This window comes from Indicator indicator, chromosome Z (genome assembly GCF_027791375.1).
Source record: "Indicator indicator isolate 239-I01 chromosome Z, UM_Iind_1.1, whole genome shotgun sequence".
Taxonomy (NCBI): domain Eukaryota; kingdom Metazoa; phylum Chordata; class Aves; order Piciformes; family Indicatoridae; genus Indicator; species Indicator indicator.
In genome coordinates, this window is record NC_072053.1 from 70,133,040 (window position 1) to 70,152,439 (window position 19,400).

Genomic DNA, 19,400 nt, shown 5'->3' on the forward strand with positions numbered 1-19,400 from the left:
AAAAAAACACAGAAGTACATTGACGCACACTTGACGTTCATTCTTCTGTTTTACTGCCTTCGACATGAAGGAAACTAAAACTGACAAGCATCATGAATTTCACTTAGGAAATATTAAAAATTTGAGAGTAACAGAAAAAAACACCAAACAAGAAAACAAAACAAAAAACCCAAATCCACAGAACAAACAAAAACAAAGAAAAGAGAAAAAATTAATTGGAGGCAGGTAGAGACAGATAACACAAAGGAGAACTGCATAAGTTCAGGAAGCAATAATAACACACAAAGAAAACTTTTCATTTGCATGTAATGTTACCCTTATTTTAAGCAACTCCCAACACTTGACCAATACCTTTAAAAGTAAAGCTTCCAGTAGTAAATTATTCACAATTTGTAATCAAAACTGAACGTGCAACCTGTCTAACCTAACAGAGGTTGCCACAGAGTGTTCTGCATTTCGTTAGTTGAATCATCACTTGCAGTGCTACATACTTACGAGTCTTAGAACTATGACATACAACAAAAATGAAAACATAAATGTCTGCATCAATAGCCTATCAGTGAGTTTAAGTTCACCAAGCATTTTGTCACTAAAATTTAAAAATAATCCTGCCAATTGAGTATGGAATACAGGAAATGGGGAACACATTAGAAAACCAGGGAGAAGGGTCTAAAAAATAAGGTTCTACAGGGTGTAAAAACAACATCCAAAATAAGGGGAGACAGAAGTTACCTTCTCAAAATATCCAAGGGTACCCTGTCGCTCAGTCACTGAAAAAGTAGCAGTGGGCAGAGGCAGACCAGAGCTGCTCTGAGAATTACATAACTTTCAGCAGAAAAAACACATTGGTTATTGATGGAGAAGAAGTCCAAAATTAAAATTCAGTAGGGAAAACTACATATATAAGCAATTTTTTACAGCTAGCAGAAATACCATATTGCATTTATTAACTTCAAAGTACTTCTAAAAGAGATAATTATTTTTGAATTCTAGTAGCCACCAACTGCAATTGAAATTCCCATATATGCACTAATCCCTCCTTTTTTGCATCTGTTTACAATCACTAATACCTGTGATTACTTAAGCTTTGAATTTATATGCAGATAGACAGAGTTCAGTTTAGTTTAATTCTTCCTTCGTCCCAATCTTCTACCAAATATTTCTTATATATATATATATATATTAACAAATGTCATATCAAAGCAATGCATTTTCTAATGTGAATTGTCCTGTGATCCTCTAAATGAAGAAATCCTCCTCTGGACTGATGGCAAATCACATTTGTACACACTTCAGATTAAGAAGCCTCAAAGAAAGCTTACAGAAAAAAATTGTTTTGATTCATAATTTAGAAATATATATAGAACACAGGCTACATAATTAACTGTAGTAAGATGAAATTATGGCAGATAATTTATATTCTAAAAAAACAATTTAGAATTGTAACTCTTCACTGTTTAACTACATTTTTAAAATAAGCTTACAATATGAAGCCTGTTTCAAGGAACAGCAGATCACACTTCCTAAATGTTTAGGACTGCTTGGATCCTCTGTGTAATTCAAAGACACTTTTAGGTTTTCTTGATTTTCTTCCCATAAAATTTTAACCCATCCTTGCTGCAAACCACAATCTCATACTGTTGTTTATTCCTTCTCCATAATGTTTACTACTTCTCTGTTAACCAGAGAAAAGGGTCTCATGCAGAGAAGAATTCAAGAGTTCTGTCTTTAACCAGTATAAAAGCACTGCTTTTTTAAAATTTCCTACTCTTCTGAAGTTTGCACAATACTATTAAAAATAATATAGTTTCTATTAACTTTCTTTGGTGGGTTTATTTTTTTTTTATTCATCTGTATTCTAGTTCACAGAATTTCACTAAATGCTGAAGGCTTGTTTGGTGTGGGAAAATAAATTACTAATATATACCTAGAAAGTGTTGAAGAAATGTGAATTCCATAGAGTACTGTAAACCACAGGACTAGCTTGGAATTGGAATTTATATTTATCAGCCTAAAAATGCCAGACCTGTCAAACTTTCCCAAGACCAAATAAACGTAATTAAAAAATATATACACATTTGCATGAGAATAAGACAGATCAGACTATATGCCTTAATAATATATTTTATGGGACAAATTTAACTCTGAACTTAAGAGATACATAGTGCATAATCTCTTTAAAAGTGTAATAGAAATGCAGACATGTTCCTAAGAATACTGTCACTAGGAGGTGGCATGATCACTTTTTAATGTGTACTGTATTGCCTGAAGCCAGCTGTTTAACATCTTTGTGGGTAACATGGACAGTGGGATTGATTGCACCTTTGGCAAGTTTGCCAACAACACTAAGCTGTGTGGTGTGGTCGACATGGTGGAGGGAATGGATGTCCTCCAGAGGGATCCTGATGGCCTGGAAAGGTGGACCCATGGCAGCCTCATGAAGTACATGCAAGCTCCTGTACCTGCAGTGGAGCAATCCCAAGCACAAGCACAGGCTGGCTGATGAGTGGGCTGAAAGCAGCCCTTCAGAAAGGACCTGGGGATTCTGGTGCATGAGGCTCTTGACACAACCCAGCAATGTGTGCTGGCAGCCCAAAAAGCCAACTGTATCCTGGGCTTCATCAAAAGATAAGTGGCCAGTAGATAAAGGGAGGTGATTTTGCCCCTCTATTGTGCTCTTATGAGATCCCACCTGGAGCAGTGTATCCAGCTCGGGAACCCCCACCACAAGAAGGACATAGATGTGTTGAAAAGGGTCTAGAGCAGGGCTACAAAGATGATCATAGCACTGGAGCACCTCTCTAGTAAGAACAGTCTGAGGGTGTTAAGTGTGTTCAGCCTCAAGATGAGAAGGCTTCAGGGAGATCTTATAGTAGCCTTCAAGTAACTGAAGGGGGCCTTACAGGAAGGCTGAAGAGGGACTATTTACAAGGGCACGTGGTGACAGGACAAAGAGCAATGGTTTTAAACTAGAGCAGGGTAGATTCAGATTGGACACCAGCAATGAGTTCTTTACTGTGAGGGTGGTGAAGAACAGGACCAGGATGCCCAGAGATGTTGTGGACACCTCATCCCTGAAGTGTTTAAAACCAGGCTGGAGGAGATGACAAGGCCTAAGACTTAGAACACATACTGCATGCAAGTACATAAACATATCAAAAATTAAAGTGTTGGATAAATGTCCCAAAACAATAAAATGTTTACTGAAAATAAAGTCTTCTTATTCTTTCTGATTTACAGCATCTCACTGAAATGGCAACAGAAAATCTAACATTCAGCTAAAAAAAATACTTGTGTTCAAAGGACACCCTTTCTTCAACTATTTTAAACAAAGACATAATCACTCTCAGCTTGCAAATCCATTAAAACATTGCAAAAAAGAATGCATTTTTTTTTTAAATTCTTTAAGTTTGGCTCCTTAGATAAGGAAATGCCACAAACAGATGGTATCAGCAAAACAGGTTAAATTTGTTGATATTTTCAGATGGAGAAAAGATTAAGAGGTTGTGATGGTTTGAAACTGTCTTTTTAATTTTTTCCTTGCAAAGTTCAAAACAGAGAAAGTGAAAGAGTGTAAATAAGTCACTACTGGGTGTAATAAGGCAAAATACTGATTGTTCTAAACACTTCCATTGGATAGATAGAAATGTTTAAGAACTATTACCCAAAACAAAGTGGGCATTCTGCACATTCTGCGTTCTGCAGTGGGGGCTGTTGCTGGGCTGTCTGGCTGCTGTTTCTTCTTCTCTTCTGGCTGAAGATAACACACACTGACCTTGGCAGCTAAGTTAACAATTTTCTGCTTAACTAACTCTGCTTCTCTGTCCAGGCGGATCTGGGGGGAAGCTCCTGGGAAAGAGAGGCCCCTTTGGGAAGGTCCCCTTGCAGGGAAACAAAGGGAGATCAGTTGTAGTTTTCTATTGATTGTATATATTTGTAAATGTTGTGAATTTTGTATATTTGTACATATTCATTGCATTTCTCTGCTTGTAAATACAGCCTTCATTTGCTTCCAGACTGGGCTAGCCTGGTTACTTGGGGGGGGGGGGGGGAATTTCAGCTCACACCGACACACATCTTTTATTTTTGGCGCTCCAACTCGGGGCTCGATTGCTTGTATGATTTATTTCTGCTCAGATGAGGAAGCAAAATGAAGCTGTTTTGGATTCTGAGTCATTCTATTTCATCTGTTATCAGTGTGATTGTCTACAGATGGGCTGTTTCCTGCATGATAGACAAGATTGTGAGACATGTGGCATATAAGTCATTTCTTTGGGTTAAGAACAAGTTACTGAATGTTGGTGAATTCTGTTGTGGTCTTATTGGGCTAAGAAGCTATGGTAACTCAACTATGGATCTGCTAGCAGACACATCTGAGTTTGTTACTCCTCTTACAACTACAGAGGGTCTTTGGCACCTTAGACATCTCCTGCTAATCTTAATTTTGTTGCTTCTTGGAATAATCATATGGCTGCTGATAGCACTGTGTCAAGAAAGACATAAGGCTACTTGCTCTTCCAACTCTGCTGTGAATGTGAAAAACAATCTAGTAAATTTGGTGGCCACTGTAAGCAGAAAGCGTAAAGGAGCTGCAGGAGGAGATGCAGATGCTGCAGGAGATGGTGCAGATGGAGATGAGGGTCCTTCTACTCAGGGTCCCTCTGTTAAGAAAGATCCTTCTGGTGAGGAAGAGAGGGTTAGCCTTAAAACTCTGGCAGACCTCTTGAGACCCCCACATGGATGATGGAGATGTAGGTCAGGATGTAGACCCTGGTAGATTAGCAACTGCTGGCAGAGCCTCTGAACTCAAGGAAATTCAGCGGAGGATTACAACAGGATTATGGGGACAGCGACCTCAGGATGATGATGATGATGATGATGAGGATGACATACAGTCAGCTAATGCACCCAGACAGGAAATTAGACATGTGAGGAAGGATTACATCAGAGAAGATAATGAGCCAGTCCTGTCTTGGCTAGCCAGGTGTTTTGATATGGGAGCCCCAGCATTGGTGGTAGGTGACAAGTTGGCCTCTCAGTTCGGGATGCTCTCAAAGGATACAGGCATAGACAGGCACCTAGGCAAGTGCATTGGTAAAGTTTCTCTGTGGGCACGCCTCCTACTGGCACTCTCACTGAGGTACCCCAGCAAAGATGATTTACCATGGAACCCTAAGCCTTGGACCACAATAGCTGAGGGAATCAAGCTTCGGAGAGAATTTGCTGTGAGAGAAATAATGTATGGAGATCATAAGACTCTGAATCCTGATGAAATTCCTGTTGGAACAGGCCTTGCCAAAAAGCTCATTAAGCTTGCTCCTCCTAATTATGCCACTATTCTGGCAAGCAGGATTGTGGCAAGAAATTATGGTGGAGCACCTCCTACTGTTGGCCATTTCACTGACCAAATGAGGCAGTTGGAGGATAGTCTCGCACGTACTTCTTCGGTTTCAGCCATTGAAACTCTGTCTGGAAAGATGGAGAATTGCATGAAAGAGCTGAAGGAGGAACTTCAAATCTCCATATCCAACTTGATGAAGGGGGATGATTCTGATTCCTCTTCCTCCAGATGGATAGAAGTTTCAGCTGTCAGGAACAGACGTGCTCCAAGGAGGCCATTCCAGAATAGGTCAAACCAAAACAGACAGCAGAGGCAATCACATGGCAGTATCTGGATAACTCTGCGTGATCAGTTTGGTGAGAACATGAACAGATGGGATGGTCAACCAACTTCTGATCTTTTCAAGAGGTTACGGGAGCTGCAGAGGGGCAGATCCCGAGGTAGCAATACCAGGAGGGTAGCTGTCACTTCCTCAATTTCCCAGAACAACTCTGATAGCTCCAACAGTGATCCTAATTCTGGTGCTGGACGTTGTGCCAGCTGTACATGTGGAGATAATCCCCACCATTAGGGGTGCCCTGCCTTCCGCCAGGGGGAGGTAAGGGATAATGGAGATAACAGAATCTATTGGGATATGTCATCCAGTGGCCTGGCACTTCAAAATTTCAGAAGTACAGGGCCTTGGTTGACACAGGAGCTTACTGCACCATAATACCATCAAATTATCAAGGGGGAGAATCTATAACTATTCAGGGAGTCACTGGTGGATCTCAAGAGTTGTTTAAGATAGAGGTTGACATAAGTTTAACGGGGAAGCAGTGGAAGAAACATACTATTGTAACAGATCCTAATGCACCTTGTATTTTGGGAATTGATTTTCTGAGAGAAGGGCGTTTTAAAGACCCTAAGGGTTACAAATGGGCTTTTGGAACAGCAACTGTAGAAACTGATGGAGGAAAGTTGAAGTTGTCTATTAGACCTGAGCTTTCAGATGAATCTGCAGTTGTGGGACAACATGAGATAGAGGATGTAAAGCTGCCGGTTGCTTCTCAAACTGTGCATCACAGACAATACAGAACCAACCGTGACTCTTTGGTGCCCATTCAAAACTTGATTCGTCAGTTGGAGAGTCAGAAGGTCATCAGCAAAACTCATTCACCTTTCAACAGTCCAGTCTGGCCTGTAAGAAAGCAGAATGGAGAGTGGTGTCTGACAGTTGATTTCCGTGCCTTGAATGAAGTAACTCCACCCATGAGTGCAGCTGTACCAGACATGATGGAACTCCAATATGAGCTGGAATCCAAGCAGGCCAAACGGTATGCTACCATAGACATTGCTAATGCTTTCTTCTCTATTCCCATAGCAGAGGAATGCAGGCCTCAGTTTGCTTTCACCTGGAGAGGCATTCAGTACACACTCAATCGTTTGCCCCAGGGGTGGGTTCACAGTTCAACCATCTGCCATGCAGTGATCCATGATGCTTTGGAGAAAGGTGGAGCTCCAGAACACATTCAGTTCATCGATGACATCATCGTCTGGGGTGAGACTGCTGAAGAAGTCTTCGAGAAAGGTAACAAAATCATTGACATTCTCTTGCAAGCTGGTTTCGCTATCAAGCGAGACAAGGTGAAAGGACCTGCCAGGGAAATCCAGTTTCTGGGAGTGCGGAGGCAAGATGGTCGCCATCACATCCCAAAGGATGTGATAAACAGAGTCTCCACCATGGCAAATCCCATCAACAAGAAAGAAACTCTGCGTTTCTTAGGCATAGTGGGATTTTGGAGACTGCACATTCCTGGATACAGTCAGATTGTGAAACCTCTATATGATGTGACTCGAAAGAGAAACAGTTTTCAATGGGGTCCTGAGCAACAAGCAGCCTTTGACCAGATCAAGCGAGAGGTAGTCCAAGCGATGGGTCTGGGACCTGTCCGAACTGGTCCAGACATTAAGAACATTCTGTACACAGCTGTGAGTGACAATGGTCCAACCTGGTGCTTATGGCAGAGAGCTCCAGGGAAGACACGAGGACGTCCTCTTGGTTTCTGGGGTCGTGGCTACAGAGGCTCAGAGGCAAACTACACTCGAAAAGAGAAAGATTTTAGCTGCTTATGAAGGAGTGAAAGCTGCTTCTGAAGTGATCGGAACTGAGTCACAACTTCTTCTAGCTCCTAGATTGCCAGTTCTGAACTGGATGTTCAAAGGCAAAGGTTCTTCACCACATCATGCAACAGATGCTACCTGGTCTAAGTGGATGGCTCTGATAACACAGCGAGCTCGAATGGGAAATCTCGAAAGGCCTGGTTTGGTGGAGGTGATCACAAACTGGCCAGAAGGCACAAGCTGTGCTAAACCTCCAGAGGAGAGAGTAACTCGTGCTGAGGAAGCTCCTCCTTACAGTGATCTGTCTGATGATGAAAAGAGATATGCTTTGTTCACAGACAAATCGTGACAGATCCATTGACATTTCCATGGATGCTATCACACAAGTCATCCATGACTGTGACATTTGTGCTGCTATTAAGCAGGCAAAGCGGATCAAGCCCTTGTGGTATGGTGACCGATGGTCCAAGTACAAGTATGGTGAAGCCTGGCAGATTGACTACATCACTCTACCTCGTTCTCGATCTGGTAAGCAGTATGTGCTGACTATGGTAGAGGCAAGCACTGGATGGCTGGAAACTTATCCAGTTCCTCATGCAACTGCATGTAACACCATTCTTGGTCTGGAAAGACAAATCCTGTGGAGACACAGAACTCCAGAGAGGATTGAGTCAGACAACGGAACTCATTTCAAGAACCATCTTGTAAAAAACTGGGCCAAAGAGCACGGCATCGAGTGGATATTCCACATTCCCTATTATGCACCAGCTGCAGGGAAGATCGAACGCTACAACAGTTTGCTGAAAACCACTCTCAAAGCCATGGGGGTGGATCTTTGAAAAACTGGGAGAAACATTTAGCACAAGCAACCTGGTTGGTGAATAGTAGAGGTTCAGTGAATCAAGCTGGACCTGCCCAATCAGATTTGTTGCGAAAGGAAGAAGGTGATAGAGTTCCTGTTATAGAGTTCCTATTAGGCAAAACTGTTTGGGTATTTTCTCCTTCAGGAGAGGCCAAACCTGTCCGAGGGGTGGTTTTTGCTGAAGGTCCTGGTCACACCTATTGGGTGATGCAAGAAAATGGTGAAATTCAGTGTATTCCACAAAGAAATCTAGCTTTGGCAGAGAAAGGTTAAATTCAGTGTTGCGCAGATACAGCACCGCGCCCAAGAGGAGAGTCCATGAGATCTACGGTGCACGAACCCTGAGAGCCCTGAGTCACCTGAGAGTCCCTGTTCCTTTTTTCGCTCCATCTGCGAGGAAACAAGCTGTTTGCTGTTTTTCCTGTGATTTGACTCTTTTGAATCATCTACATCTGAGATAGCCGGAATGGACTATGGTTTTTATTCACCTATTGTTGTAGATACTATTTTAGATTAGATAAATGATAGTAGCAGCCAATGGAATTGTTTAGAAGGGGTGGACTGTGGTGGTTTGAAACTGTCTTTTTAATTTTTCCTTGCAAAGTTCAAAACAGAGAAAGTGAAAGAGTGTAAATAAGTCACTACTGGGTGTAATAAGGCAAAATACTGATTGTTCTAAACACTTCCATTGGATAGATAGAAATGTTTAAGAACTATTACCCAAAACAAGGTAGGCATTCGGCACATTCTGCATTCTGCAGTGGGGGCTGTTGCTGGGCTGTCTGGCTGCTGTTTCTTCTTCTCTTCTGGCTGAAGATAACACACACTGACCTTGGCAGCTAAGTTAACAATTTTCTGCTTAACTAACTCTGCTTCTCTGTCCAGGGGCGTCTGGGGGGAAGCTCCTGGGAGAGAGAGAGGCCCTTTTGGGAGGGTCCCCTTGGGGGGAAGTAAAGGGAGATCAGTTGTGCTTTTCTGTTGATTGTATATATTTGTAAATGTTGTGAATTTTGTATGTTTGTACATATTCATTGCATTTCGTCGTAGATTTTAGACTCTGCTTGTAAATACAGCCTTCATTTGCTTCCAGACTGGGCTAGCCTGGTTACTTGTTGGCGGGGGGGGGAATTTCAGCTGACACCGACACAGAGGTACAAAGAGAAAGTCTCCTTAAAAACAAAAAAATATCTGCATCACAGATGTTTAAACATCTCAAAATACCTTTGATTAGGCTTGTAACTGTCATATTAAAACATAAAACCACCTAAACCTGATGAAGTATTGTTACTAAGATGTACTACCACCTATACATTCATGTCTCTACCTACCCCAGGAGGGGATGGCAAGAGGAGTGTGTGTGTGCATGTGCACATTGTTTTAGTTAGTGCTTGGTGCAACAAACCAATTTCTACCCCAAAAAATTAGTGAATGAATAAAGTACAGATTAAACAGACAATGATAGGAAACTAATTTGTGTGTTTTTTATTAAAAAAGATTAAAGAATAGGATATTTAGACTAGATATTATGTCTGTAACAATGCCAGTGAAGCCTAGGCCAAAAAGATCAAGGATAGGAATAACTGATGTACAATATTCTACCAGAAGAAATTGATGTCCTGGTTTCAACTGAAGCAGAGTTCATTTTATTCCCAGTAACTGGTATGGTATTAGATTTGGTTTTAGCGTGAGAACAGTCTTGATAACACACTGATGTTCCAGTGTGTTTTATATATATATTTATATATATATATATATATATATATATATATATATATATATATATACACACACACACACACACACACACACACACACATATGTTTATATATATATATAAACATTTGTTCATATCTCAGTTAAGGTCTTTTCAGTTTCCCATGCTCTCTGCAAGCAAGAAAACGTACAAGAAGCTGGGAAGCAGCATGGCCAGGACAGGTAACCTGAACTAGCAAAAGGGATATTCCATATCACTGGAGGGAGTTGGCTGGGAAGGAAGGGCAGGTCACTGCTCAGTCATTGGTCAGCAGGTGGTGAATAACTGCATTGTGCATCACTGGTTTTTCTTGGGTTTTATTTCTCTGTCTTTTAGTATATTCCTTCTCAATATAATTATTATTACTGCTACATTTTAGTGTCATTATTATACTTTCATTTCAGTTATTCAACTGTTCTCATCTCAAAACATGAGTTTCACCTTTTTCCACCAATTCTTCTCCCCATCCAAATGGGAGAGGGGAGAAGCAAGCAAGCGCTTGCTGGTGCTCAGTAGCTGGCTGGGGTTAAACATCACCCCTGAGCTTCCACATTTTTAAAGCACCTATAGCATATTGACTTCTGAGATTTCTCTTACTTTCTGCAGATAACTAGCCATAGATTTAATTAGGTTAAACACTCCTTAAAACTCTAGAAATATAATCTTTTCCTGTGTGTATGTAAACTGGGCATTAGGAAGGTTATCACTGCACTTACGCAAAGGGAGGGTATAGGGGATTTCTGCATGTGCAGCCTATAAATATCCTTGCTCTTTGAGGTCTTTTTGATTTAAAAGAAAGCTGAATTCTTACAAAAAAAAAAATAAAACAGTACTCTGCAAGGACGAGAAACAGAGTTGGTTTTCTCAGTGCTCAGAGAAATCTAGTACACAAGTGTGACAAGACACCTCCACTCACAACAACTAACTACACATGCACATGAAATCTCACACACCAAAAGCAGAGAAATCACTTAAAGAAAAAAATTGTACTTGGAGAAATTTCCCCATGTATAAAAAGTAGAAAATGGGCCCTTATTGTTATGAAGGAATGATTACTAGATTTTTCTGCTACAACTGTACCCTTCACACCTGAGTGCCTCTATTTTAGGGTAAACTAAATCTGTATCTTTGTAAAAACCTACTCTAACCAAAATTAAAGAAAACTTGTTTAAAAGTATGCTGTCTTTAGCTATTAAGAATATATTTCTGTACTGCTTTGCAAGTCTTTATTACTCAAATATATATACATATCAGTTATCCAACCCATGTTAAGAGGCCTTAGTATTTTTCCCTTTCATGACACAGTAACTTTAAAGAATCCTAAAGTTATGCTTTAATAATTAGTTAGCAGGTTGTCAAAGACCACTATTCTCATACATACTATGTTTACAGATAACAGGTGAAATTCAAACATCTGCTAGTGTTTTATTACTTGTTCATAGAAATCATCTGTTTTCTAGATGAAGTACTTGCTGAATTCTACAACACCTGAAGAGAGTGTTTTCCCTCTGTAAAAGAGGAGAGCAAGTAAGAAAAAAATATTCTACTACCCACTAAAAAGTAATAAATTAAGTATATCATAGACTGCACAACGTAAAAGCAAGCGAGATTTGAAGCAGGCAGAACAGCTCCTCAAGATGGCTGTTTGTAAAAACAGTTAATTGTTTCATAGTATTAAAACGTGTTTTGTGATTTCCAAGTTGACTTGTTACTTTAAACTTCTCTGAAATTGGTTTTAAATTAAGCAACAAAAATAAAGCCTCTGGGGCAACTTCTGCCTGCTTGTGTTGTAGAACTCACCACATGTTCAACACTTTCTGGCAGCTATACAGAAAGAGAATGAGGGGAAAAGAAAGTATCAGAATACCACACAGAGGAAGAATTTCACATCTTTCATACATAACTTTTGGCAATCAGAAGACTATCTTAAAAGAAGTATTTCCAAATTAGTTGAAATACAAAATATGCACACACTTATCTAGTAGAGAAATGTGTTACTGAAGGGCTTAGCCTAAAAAGCACGAGCTATAGAAAATATATTATTTAAAGCAAAAATTAAGTATAGGACTATAGTCCTATAGTCCCCCTCACCAGTACCTATTCGCTTTAGACAGCGATTTTTTAATAAATACCCAACAAAATTTCTAAGTAGCTGAGCAGACAAGATCCAAAGAACACAAAAAGATGAACATACTTAGTTTCATCCACTACTTCTACTTCTGCGGGAGCTGCGATGGGTGCATTTGAACAGCCTGCAGTTGGGTCATCTGTGTTCAGTTTTCCATTTGTCGAGCTTTCTACCTGAAATTATGAAAATAAGTGAAATTATGCTAACGCCAGGCATGTATTTGTCAATTCCTGAGTTGTAGTAGATCTTAAAAAAATAGTACTTCTGTGGAAAACTATTTCATTAACAGTTATCTTTTTCAAGGTTTTATTCCCGCATGCCTGCCATATTTCTTTTACATATACTAGTGGAACTGACATTGACATGATCCATTCAAAGTAGGTATATTAAGCAAAGCAATTTCATCAGGTTTGCTGATCTCCCTAATGTCTCTTCAGAGCCTCAAGGCATGGCACTAACTTCTTTCCCAATATCCATTCAGTCAGTCTACCCTATCTCTGCTTTTTCAGTGTACTTAAGTGCTGTAATTTTCCTCTTTATGTGGCCTGAGTCAGAGTATTCAAAGAATACTCTCAGAAGAGGCAAAAAACTAAGATAAAAGTGCAAGTGGTATTTAGTTTTCACTCTTAAGAGCACAAGAACACTTACTGCCATCACAGAAAAATTAAAAAGTAAAGATTCATCTTTATTCCCATTAATTATTAATTTACATTCAAATTCCTCTGTAAAATCCTGAGTCTCTGCAACAGATGTGTTTCCCTGGGAATATTTGTTCTGACTTCAAACTAAATGGAATCCAGTAGGGTCCCTCCCAATTCCTGTCAGTTTTCCAGTATGACAGATGGAGTTATTCAAGAGGTCTCGCCTTAATTTACCTCTCAGAATCTGCCAGGAAAATGGTTAACTGGATACAGACAAGTAGGAATCTGGCATTTGATAGTGTAAACTGACCCATTCAAGTATCAAGAGGTCTACTAGCTACAACACGGCAACAAATGCTTGTCCAAGCAACATTACACAAACGTGTCAATTCTGCTTAGATAACAAACATAGGAATCTGAAGAAAATATCTGTAAAACAATCAGATACAGGAAAGTGGACAAACAGTAATTCTTAGTGCAAGATCCTTCCCAGTTGTGGCCTGAAGGTCAGAGATTACTGCAGACAAAAATGGAGGGGAAGGTAAGTCAGTCATTATAATGTTACTATTCCCCTCACCCTTCCAAGTTCTCAATGTAGCAGATGCTTCATCTATTTATAACCAGAGTTAATAGCCTTTTGAGGTTTGCATTCTGATACCTATTGTAACTACAGAGCTTCAGAAGTCTGCTGAACTCAAGCCATTCTTCCATGCCGTATGTCTGCACCACACTGAGTTTTCTTCTTCCTCAAACCACTGCCAAAAAAACCCTTCTGCAGCCCAATAACAAAAGGAAAGATTTATGAGATAGAAGAATGCAATTACTTAAATTTCACTCAATGTAAGAGGACGAATTCAGAGAATTGGACTTTATTTCTGTGATGACAGGTAAGTCAGCAGAGTTTCAACCATGTGGCTTCAGCTTAGTTTCCTATCATCAGGGATGACAAAAGTACTAAACAGTGACAGAAATAGAAAGTATTATAGTTTGACAAGTCATAAGATGGTGGGTCAGGCATTTCAACAACATCCCAGATTTTCTCTCTTTTTTTTTTGCCCACAAGTATCTTAATACTTGACATCATTACCCGTATTTACTCGTATCTCAACCTTCTCACCAGGTATCTTAGCTGTACAGGTAATTTTGTTGTTTCTTGTGAAATATCCAGTTGTAACAGTAATAATCATAGAGGAAATACAATGTATTGGGAAGTACATGTACAAGTACATGGGAAGTACTTGTTAAGTAAGACAGGATCACTCATGAAACTGTAAGGGTAAAAAAATAATTTGCGCAACTTACCCACCAAAGGAGTTTTAGATTCAATGGATCGGACCTTAGCTATATCAAAACTACAGTTTGCACTATGGATATATATGAATATATAAAGCAAACCAACCTAGTTAATATTGTAGTAAACCTTCTCTGCAGTCCTAATAATTCAGGATTTCTGACTTCAAACAAACTTTTCTAAAAAGATCCTCAGATCTCTGTGCAAGGTTTAGTAACAACAGTTGATCAGAAGCAGAAGAATCTGTCTGAAGTTCACTTAAGTAAGGGTAGCGTATAATCAAGAAACAGGACAGTGGTTTCCTTTAGTAGATGAAGTCTTTTGCTGTAAAAGTCACTGACAATCATTGTAGAAACATTTACATCATCAGAATACTGTCCTGCCTCTATCAAAGAGACAGAGATCAAGGAGAAAGAGACCTCAGTCCTTCCAATATGCATACACCAGACATCCACCAAACACAATTAAATACCATCAAGTTGCATGGCTTAGTTTAGATGGGACAAAATGAAGAACATCTTTCAGGAAAGTGTTGTGACCTCTGAAAGTGTAAGTAAATCAAAGTGTATTGGTCTGAAAAACATCCTTCTTGAGTACCAAAACATCCCAAGTTTCAGAGGCAGAAGTCTACTAAACGAAAACAGCTCTATGACCCATGTTAGTAAGACAAAGAACACAATTAATACGCCTGTAACAGTAAAATGTTTAGTTTTAAAAGAAACCTAGCAAAGATTCATCTAGAGGAGTGCATGAAATATGCAGAAGTACTTCAGTTCCAGTATCAGTAAGGCTACACCACCTTTATTGCCTTGCTAAAATAACCTGCAATACCAGAAATTAAATGCTTGTGACATCAGTAAAATATTTTATGATCTGACCAAACAGTGTATTTTGCAAAAGACTGATAATGCAGGGTAAATGAAGCAGTGTTAACACTTTACACTCCTGATCCTGGAGCACATGGGTTTAAATTAGACCAATCATTAGTTTTCCCTCTTAGACTTCATGCCGATAATCTCAAAAATCTGTACAATGCAGTCAGGAAGATAGGAAACTATAACAAAATAAAACAAGAATATGTCACTTGAAAGACAGCACATGCACTGAAGTTGTGGGACACCATATTCTGTCGCCAGGAGGCACCACAAACAAGGAAAAAAAAAGATTCATCACAGTCTATACACACAAAAAAGCTGCAACTTTAGAAAATGAGAGAGAAGAACTAAAACACAACGCTGGAAGTACATGAAGAGAAACTTCTAATTTTATCTACTTATGCCTGGAATTGGACTGGATTTTCTCATCAGCATGATGAAAAATGGGAAGCACAATTAAACTCTTCTGTATGACTGTATATAGTCATAGTGAAAAAACGATACTGAAATTGGTTTTGTGCCTAAACTTTGTTAAAAAAAATGTACATGCACGTTTGCCATGAACAGTCACAGAATTAGGTTTATGAAAATAGTATTTTAAACTACATTTCAAATTAGAAGTGTTGCAATGTTGAAGATAAATTATACAAGTAGGAGATTAAGGTCTGAACTGAAAATCTAAACCACTTTCAAGAAACTGGGTAACAGGTCTTATCCTGGTTTAAATGTAGTTCCTTTAAATTTAGTCAGTTTAAGAGTTTCATTTGAAGAGAACACAAAGAAGCACGAGTCACAGTGAGTGTTTCTTGCTACTCTCTATGCCATAAGGCAAAGTTAAAATACTGGACTGACAATGACACATTAATTGTGGAACAGATTAATTTCTTAGATATATGGTCCTTTAGAAGACTGATAAGGAACAGGTATAATAAGATGAAGTTAAACCTGAATAAAAATTCCCCATAAATTGTAACAGCCCCATGCTTTGTTTTGGATTAGTATGTAAACTTATCTTCTACTTTTTTCATTTCATGAGTATAATCATAATACAGAGTTGTAAAAATTTGAAAAAGACATAGAAAAGAACCCTTCATTTCATTACTAAGTTCAGTAACTGAAGTCTCCACTTTTCAGAAATAGAGCCAGCCCTCATGCCTAAGCAACTCATTGGTGACACTACAGAATGCTGTAATTTAACATCAAAAACCTTACAGTTAAGACAAAAGAATTAAAAAACAAGCCAACCCACACAACCTTTCTAATTCACAGAAGCTTGAGGAAATCGATTTGTATCTTCTAATGCACTGCTTTCTCCACTTCTTAAAGTCACATCTTGCAGCTCAAAACTATTTACTTCAAACATCTAACCTTTCAAGCAGTTGCTAAGCACCTTTCAAGACCTATGGCACTTTACTGGGGACTCTTATCTAATATCCTTTCAAAGGATATACAAATGACAAAAAAGGATAAGAGGAAGGAGAACAGTTAGCAAGTGATGAAACAGTCCTTATGAGCGTATAAGCAGTTTGCAGTTTGAGCAGAGAAGGAAACAATTCAGTGCTGTACAACAGGAGTTTTACCTGTAAGAGGAGCATAGTAACACAAAAGAACACTACTGGTATTTTCTAGAGAAATATTCTACCTGCTCCTAAAAAGGGTATTTAACAGATATTATTAATGGAATAAAATCTCTTGCAATTGTTACAGTCTACCTGAGAAGGAATAAATATTCCTTGAGCACTATGATGGTCAAAATAGTGATAAAACCTGAAAGTTTGAGAAACTGGAATTTTTCAAGTTCAATATGTGTTTTTCTAAACTAAAAAATAAAAATAATTACGAAATAAATATCAGAAGATGCAACTTCAAATCCAATCTTGATTCAACATTACTATACTGTTCTCAATAGAAATTAGTGTCTTTAAAACTGACATTGCTGAGAGCACCCTTGCAATTTAAGTTAATGGGAAGCACAGTATAGTCAACAAATCACTTTTAAACTATACAACAGTGTATACAGTTTTCCATTGTGCCTCATCTTTTATGAACCTTTAACTGTAATAAGAACAAAAAATGACTAGAACAACAGTGGATTGGGTCAACAGTAGTTTAGTTGCTAATACAAATAAAATAACACATCAGAAGTCTAAACAGTTGCCTGCACTGATGTAAGCGTACATTCCCTCAGAAAGAATTTTCTTTTTAGGTTTTCAGTAGGAAATTTTTAGCAAAAATTCTACATACAAAAAGTCTCATGGTTTTCTGCACCTTTTTTAATCTCGGTTTGCCAGTTGTGAAGTAAGGAATGACAGGAATATTCTAAACATTATTGGAACATTAATTTAATGTGAAAACATTAATCATGTCATGCATTGCAGGAAAAGCTAGTATTATACAATGCAAAATGACTAAGTCATGTGAAGAAGTAGAAAATACCTGTACTGAGCCACCATGTCTGTCAGCTGCTAGTTGAGCCCTCAAATGATGCTTATTGGCTTGTAAGTCCCAAGCTGCCCTATGGTCTGTTGACTACCATTTTTTAATTTATCAGGAATATATGCAAAAGAAGAAATAATTTTTAAAAATTAAATCGTGCATTAATTATATTAATTTTTAAAAGCACAGCAGCACTACACACTCAATTCCTATAAAGACTGCACATCAACATTATCTGTATAGTTACACATGCCTACTCACATTTTCGTAAAGAAGCAGCTAAAATTCAAAATTCCACTGAGAAAAAAAGTCCACCAATAAAACCTATAACAACTTAGGGTAAGTGGACACAGATCTAAATTCCCAACATTTTTACCACCTTGCTCATTATCTGGTTTTAAAATAAAAGTGAAAATGCTATACATTCATGTTAGAAGCCAAATAGATGATACAGCACATGGGGAAGAGTTAGTGATTAAAACCACAGAACTACAAAAAATGTAAAATATCATCACTACTGATGTAGGCTACAGAGTATCATAGTATCAAACAAGCAATCTTCTAGGACATTTTAAGGTCTACAGAGTTACATTAACAAGGATCTACTTATATTAACAGCAAACAAACAAAACTAAAGAAAACCTGAAGCCAATTACATTTTGAAGTTCTAATAAAAACAACAACTGAGCACAAACCACTAAACAGAAGAAAGTAATTCAAGTAATACTACATGAACAGAAGAAAGTAATTCGAGTAATACTACATGAACAGTTTACCTGATTTTTGGATTGCTGCACTTTATGCTGATATGCTTCTCTATTTGAAGACTGTACAGGGTCTGAATGTATTGAACCCACAGGAGTAGGCTACAAATACAAACAATATGTAGCAACTAGTAAAACAATACATTTAAGTCTCACCAAAAATTACTGGTTTCGAATAGAAATTAATCTTTATATCTGATAGTTTCCCATAACTCAACATCATCAAATAAAAGCAAAAGCTTCACTAGATATTTACTAATACCAAAGAGAAAAAATGCAAACCAAGACTTTGAAAATTTCATGAAGTAGTAATTCTGTTACGACATAATTTTTTCTTAATGACTTTAGGCTGATACTTCCTGCAGTTAAGACATTTTTATTAAAGACTGAAGAAAGGCTTAAATTTTAGATCCTAAGCCCTGAAATGAGATTTAGCAAAACATACTGCAATTCTTTTAGAGACTCACACAGGACATTTTAGGCTAAAATGTATAATCTAATTGTCCAACTTACACATGTAACTCCTCTACTTATTAAAAAGAAGCAAGAAAAAATTCGAGGCATTGAGGTTGGTACTGGTATCAGTACTATTCAATATATTCATCAGTGACCTGGATGAGGGAACAGAGAGCACTATCAGCAACTTTGCTGACAATGCAAAACTGGGTGGAGTGGGTGACACACCAGAAGATTGTGCTGCCACTCAGTGAGACTTAAAACAGCCCGGAGCATTGGGCAGGGAGAAATTCAGTAAAATTCAACAAGGGCAAATGGAGAGTCTTGCACCTGGGAAAGCATAACCCCATGGATCAGTAGAGGATGGGACTGATCTGTTGAAGAGCAGTAAAGGAGAAAGGGACCTGGGGTTCCTACTGGATGGAAGACTACGAGCCAGTAATGTGCTCATGCGACCAAAAAGGCCAATGCCAATCTGGGATGTATCAGAAAGGGTGTGGTTAGTAGGTCGAGAACTGTCCCTCTCTACTTTGCCCTGGTGAGGGCACATCTGGAATATTGCATCCAGTCCTAGGCCCCTCAGTTTAAGATGAACAGGGAAATGCTTGAAAGAGCCCAATGCAGAGCCACAAAAATGATTAAGGGAGTGGAACATCTTCCTTATGAGGTGAGACTGAGGGAGCTGGGGCCTTTAGCTTGCAGAAGAGGAGGCTAAGGGGTGACCTCATTCATGTTCGTAAATATGTAAAA

General features: G+C 38.7%; 1 protein-coding gene across 1 annotated transcript in view; it reads right to left on the bottom strand.

Annotated features, from left to right (window-relative positions):
- Nucleotides 1–11,855: 11,855 nt before the first annotated feature.
- CSNK1G3 (casein kinase 1 gamma 3) overlaps nucleotides 11,856–19,400 on the bottom strand; it is a 41,383-nt gene continuing 33,838 nt past the window's right edge. Inside the window, exons 9-12 of the mRNA XM_054397621.1 lie at nucleotides 18,207–18,296; nucleotides 17,431–17,523; nucleotides 12,254–12,360; nucleotides 11,856–11,883 (exon numbers count right to left, since the gene is read on the bottom strand). Coding sequence (XP_054253596.1) covers nucleotides 11,856–11,883; nucleotides 12,254–12,360; nucleotides 17,431–17,523; nucleotides 18,207–18,296 — 318 coding nt within the window. The remainder of the gene's footprint in view (nucleotides 11,884–12,253; nucleotides 12,361–17,430; nucleotides 17,524–18,206; nucleotides 18,297–19,400) is intronic.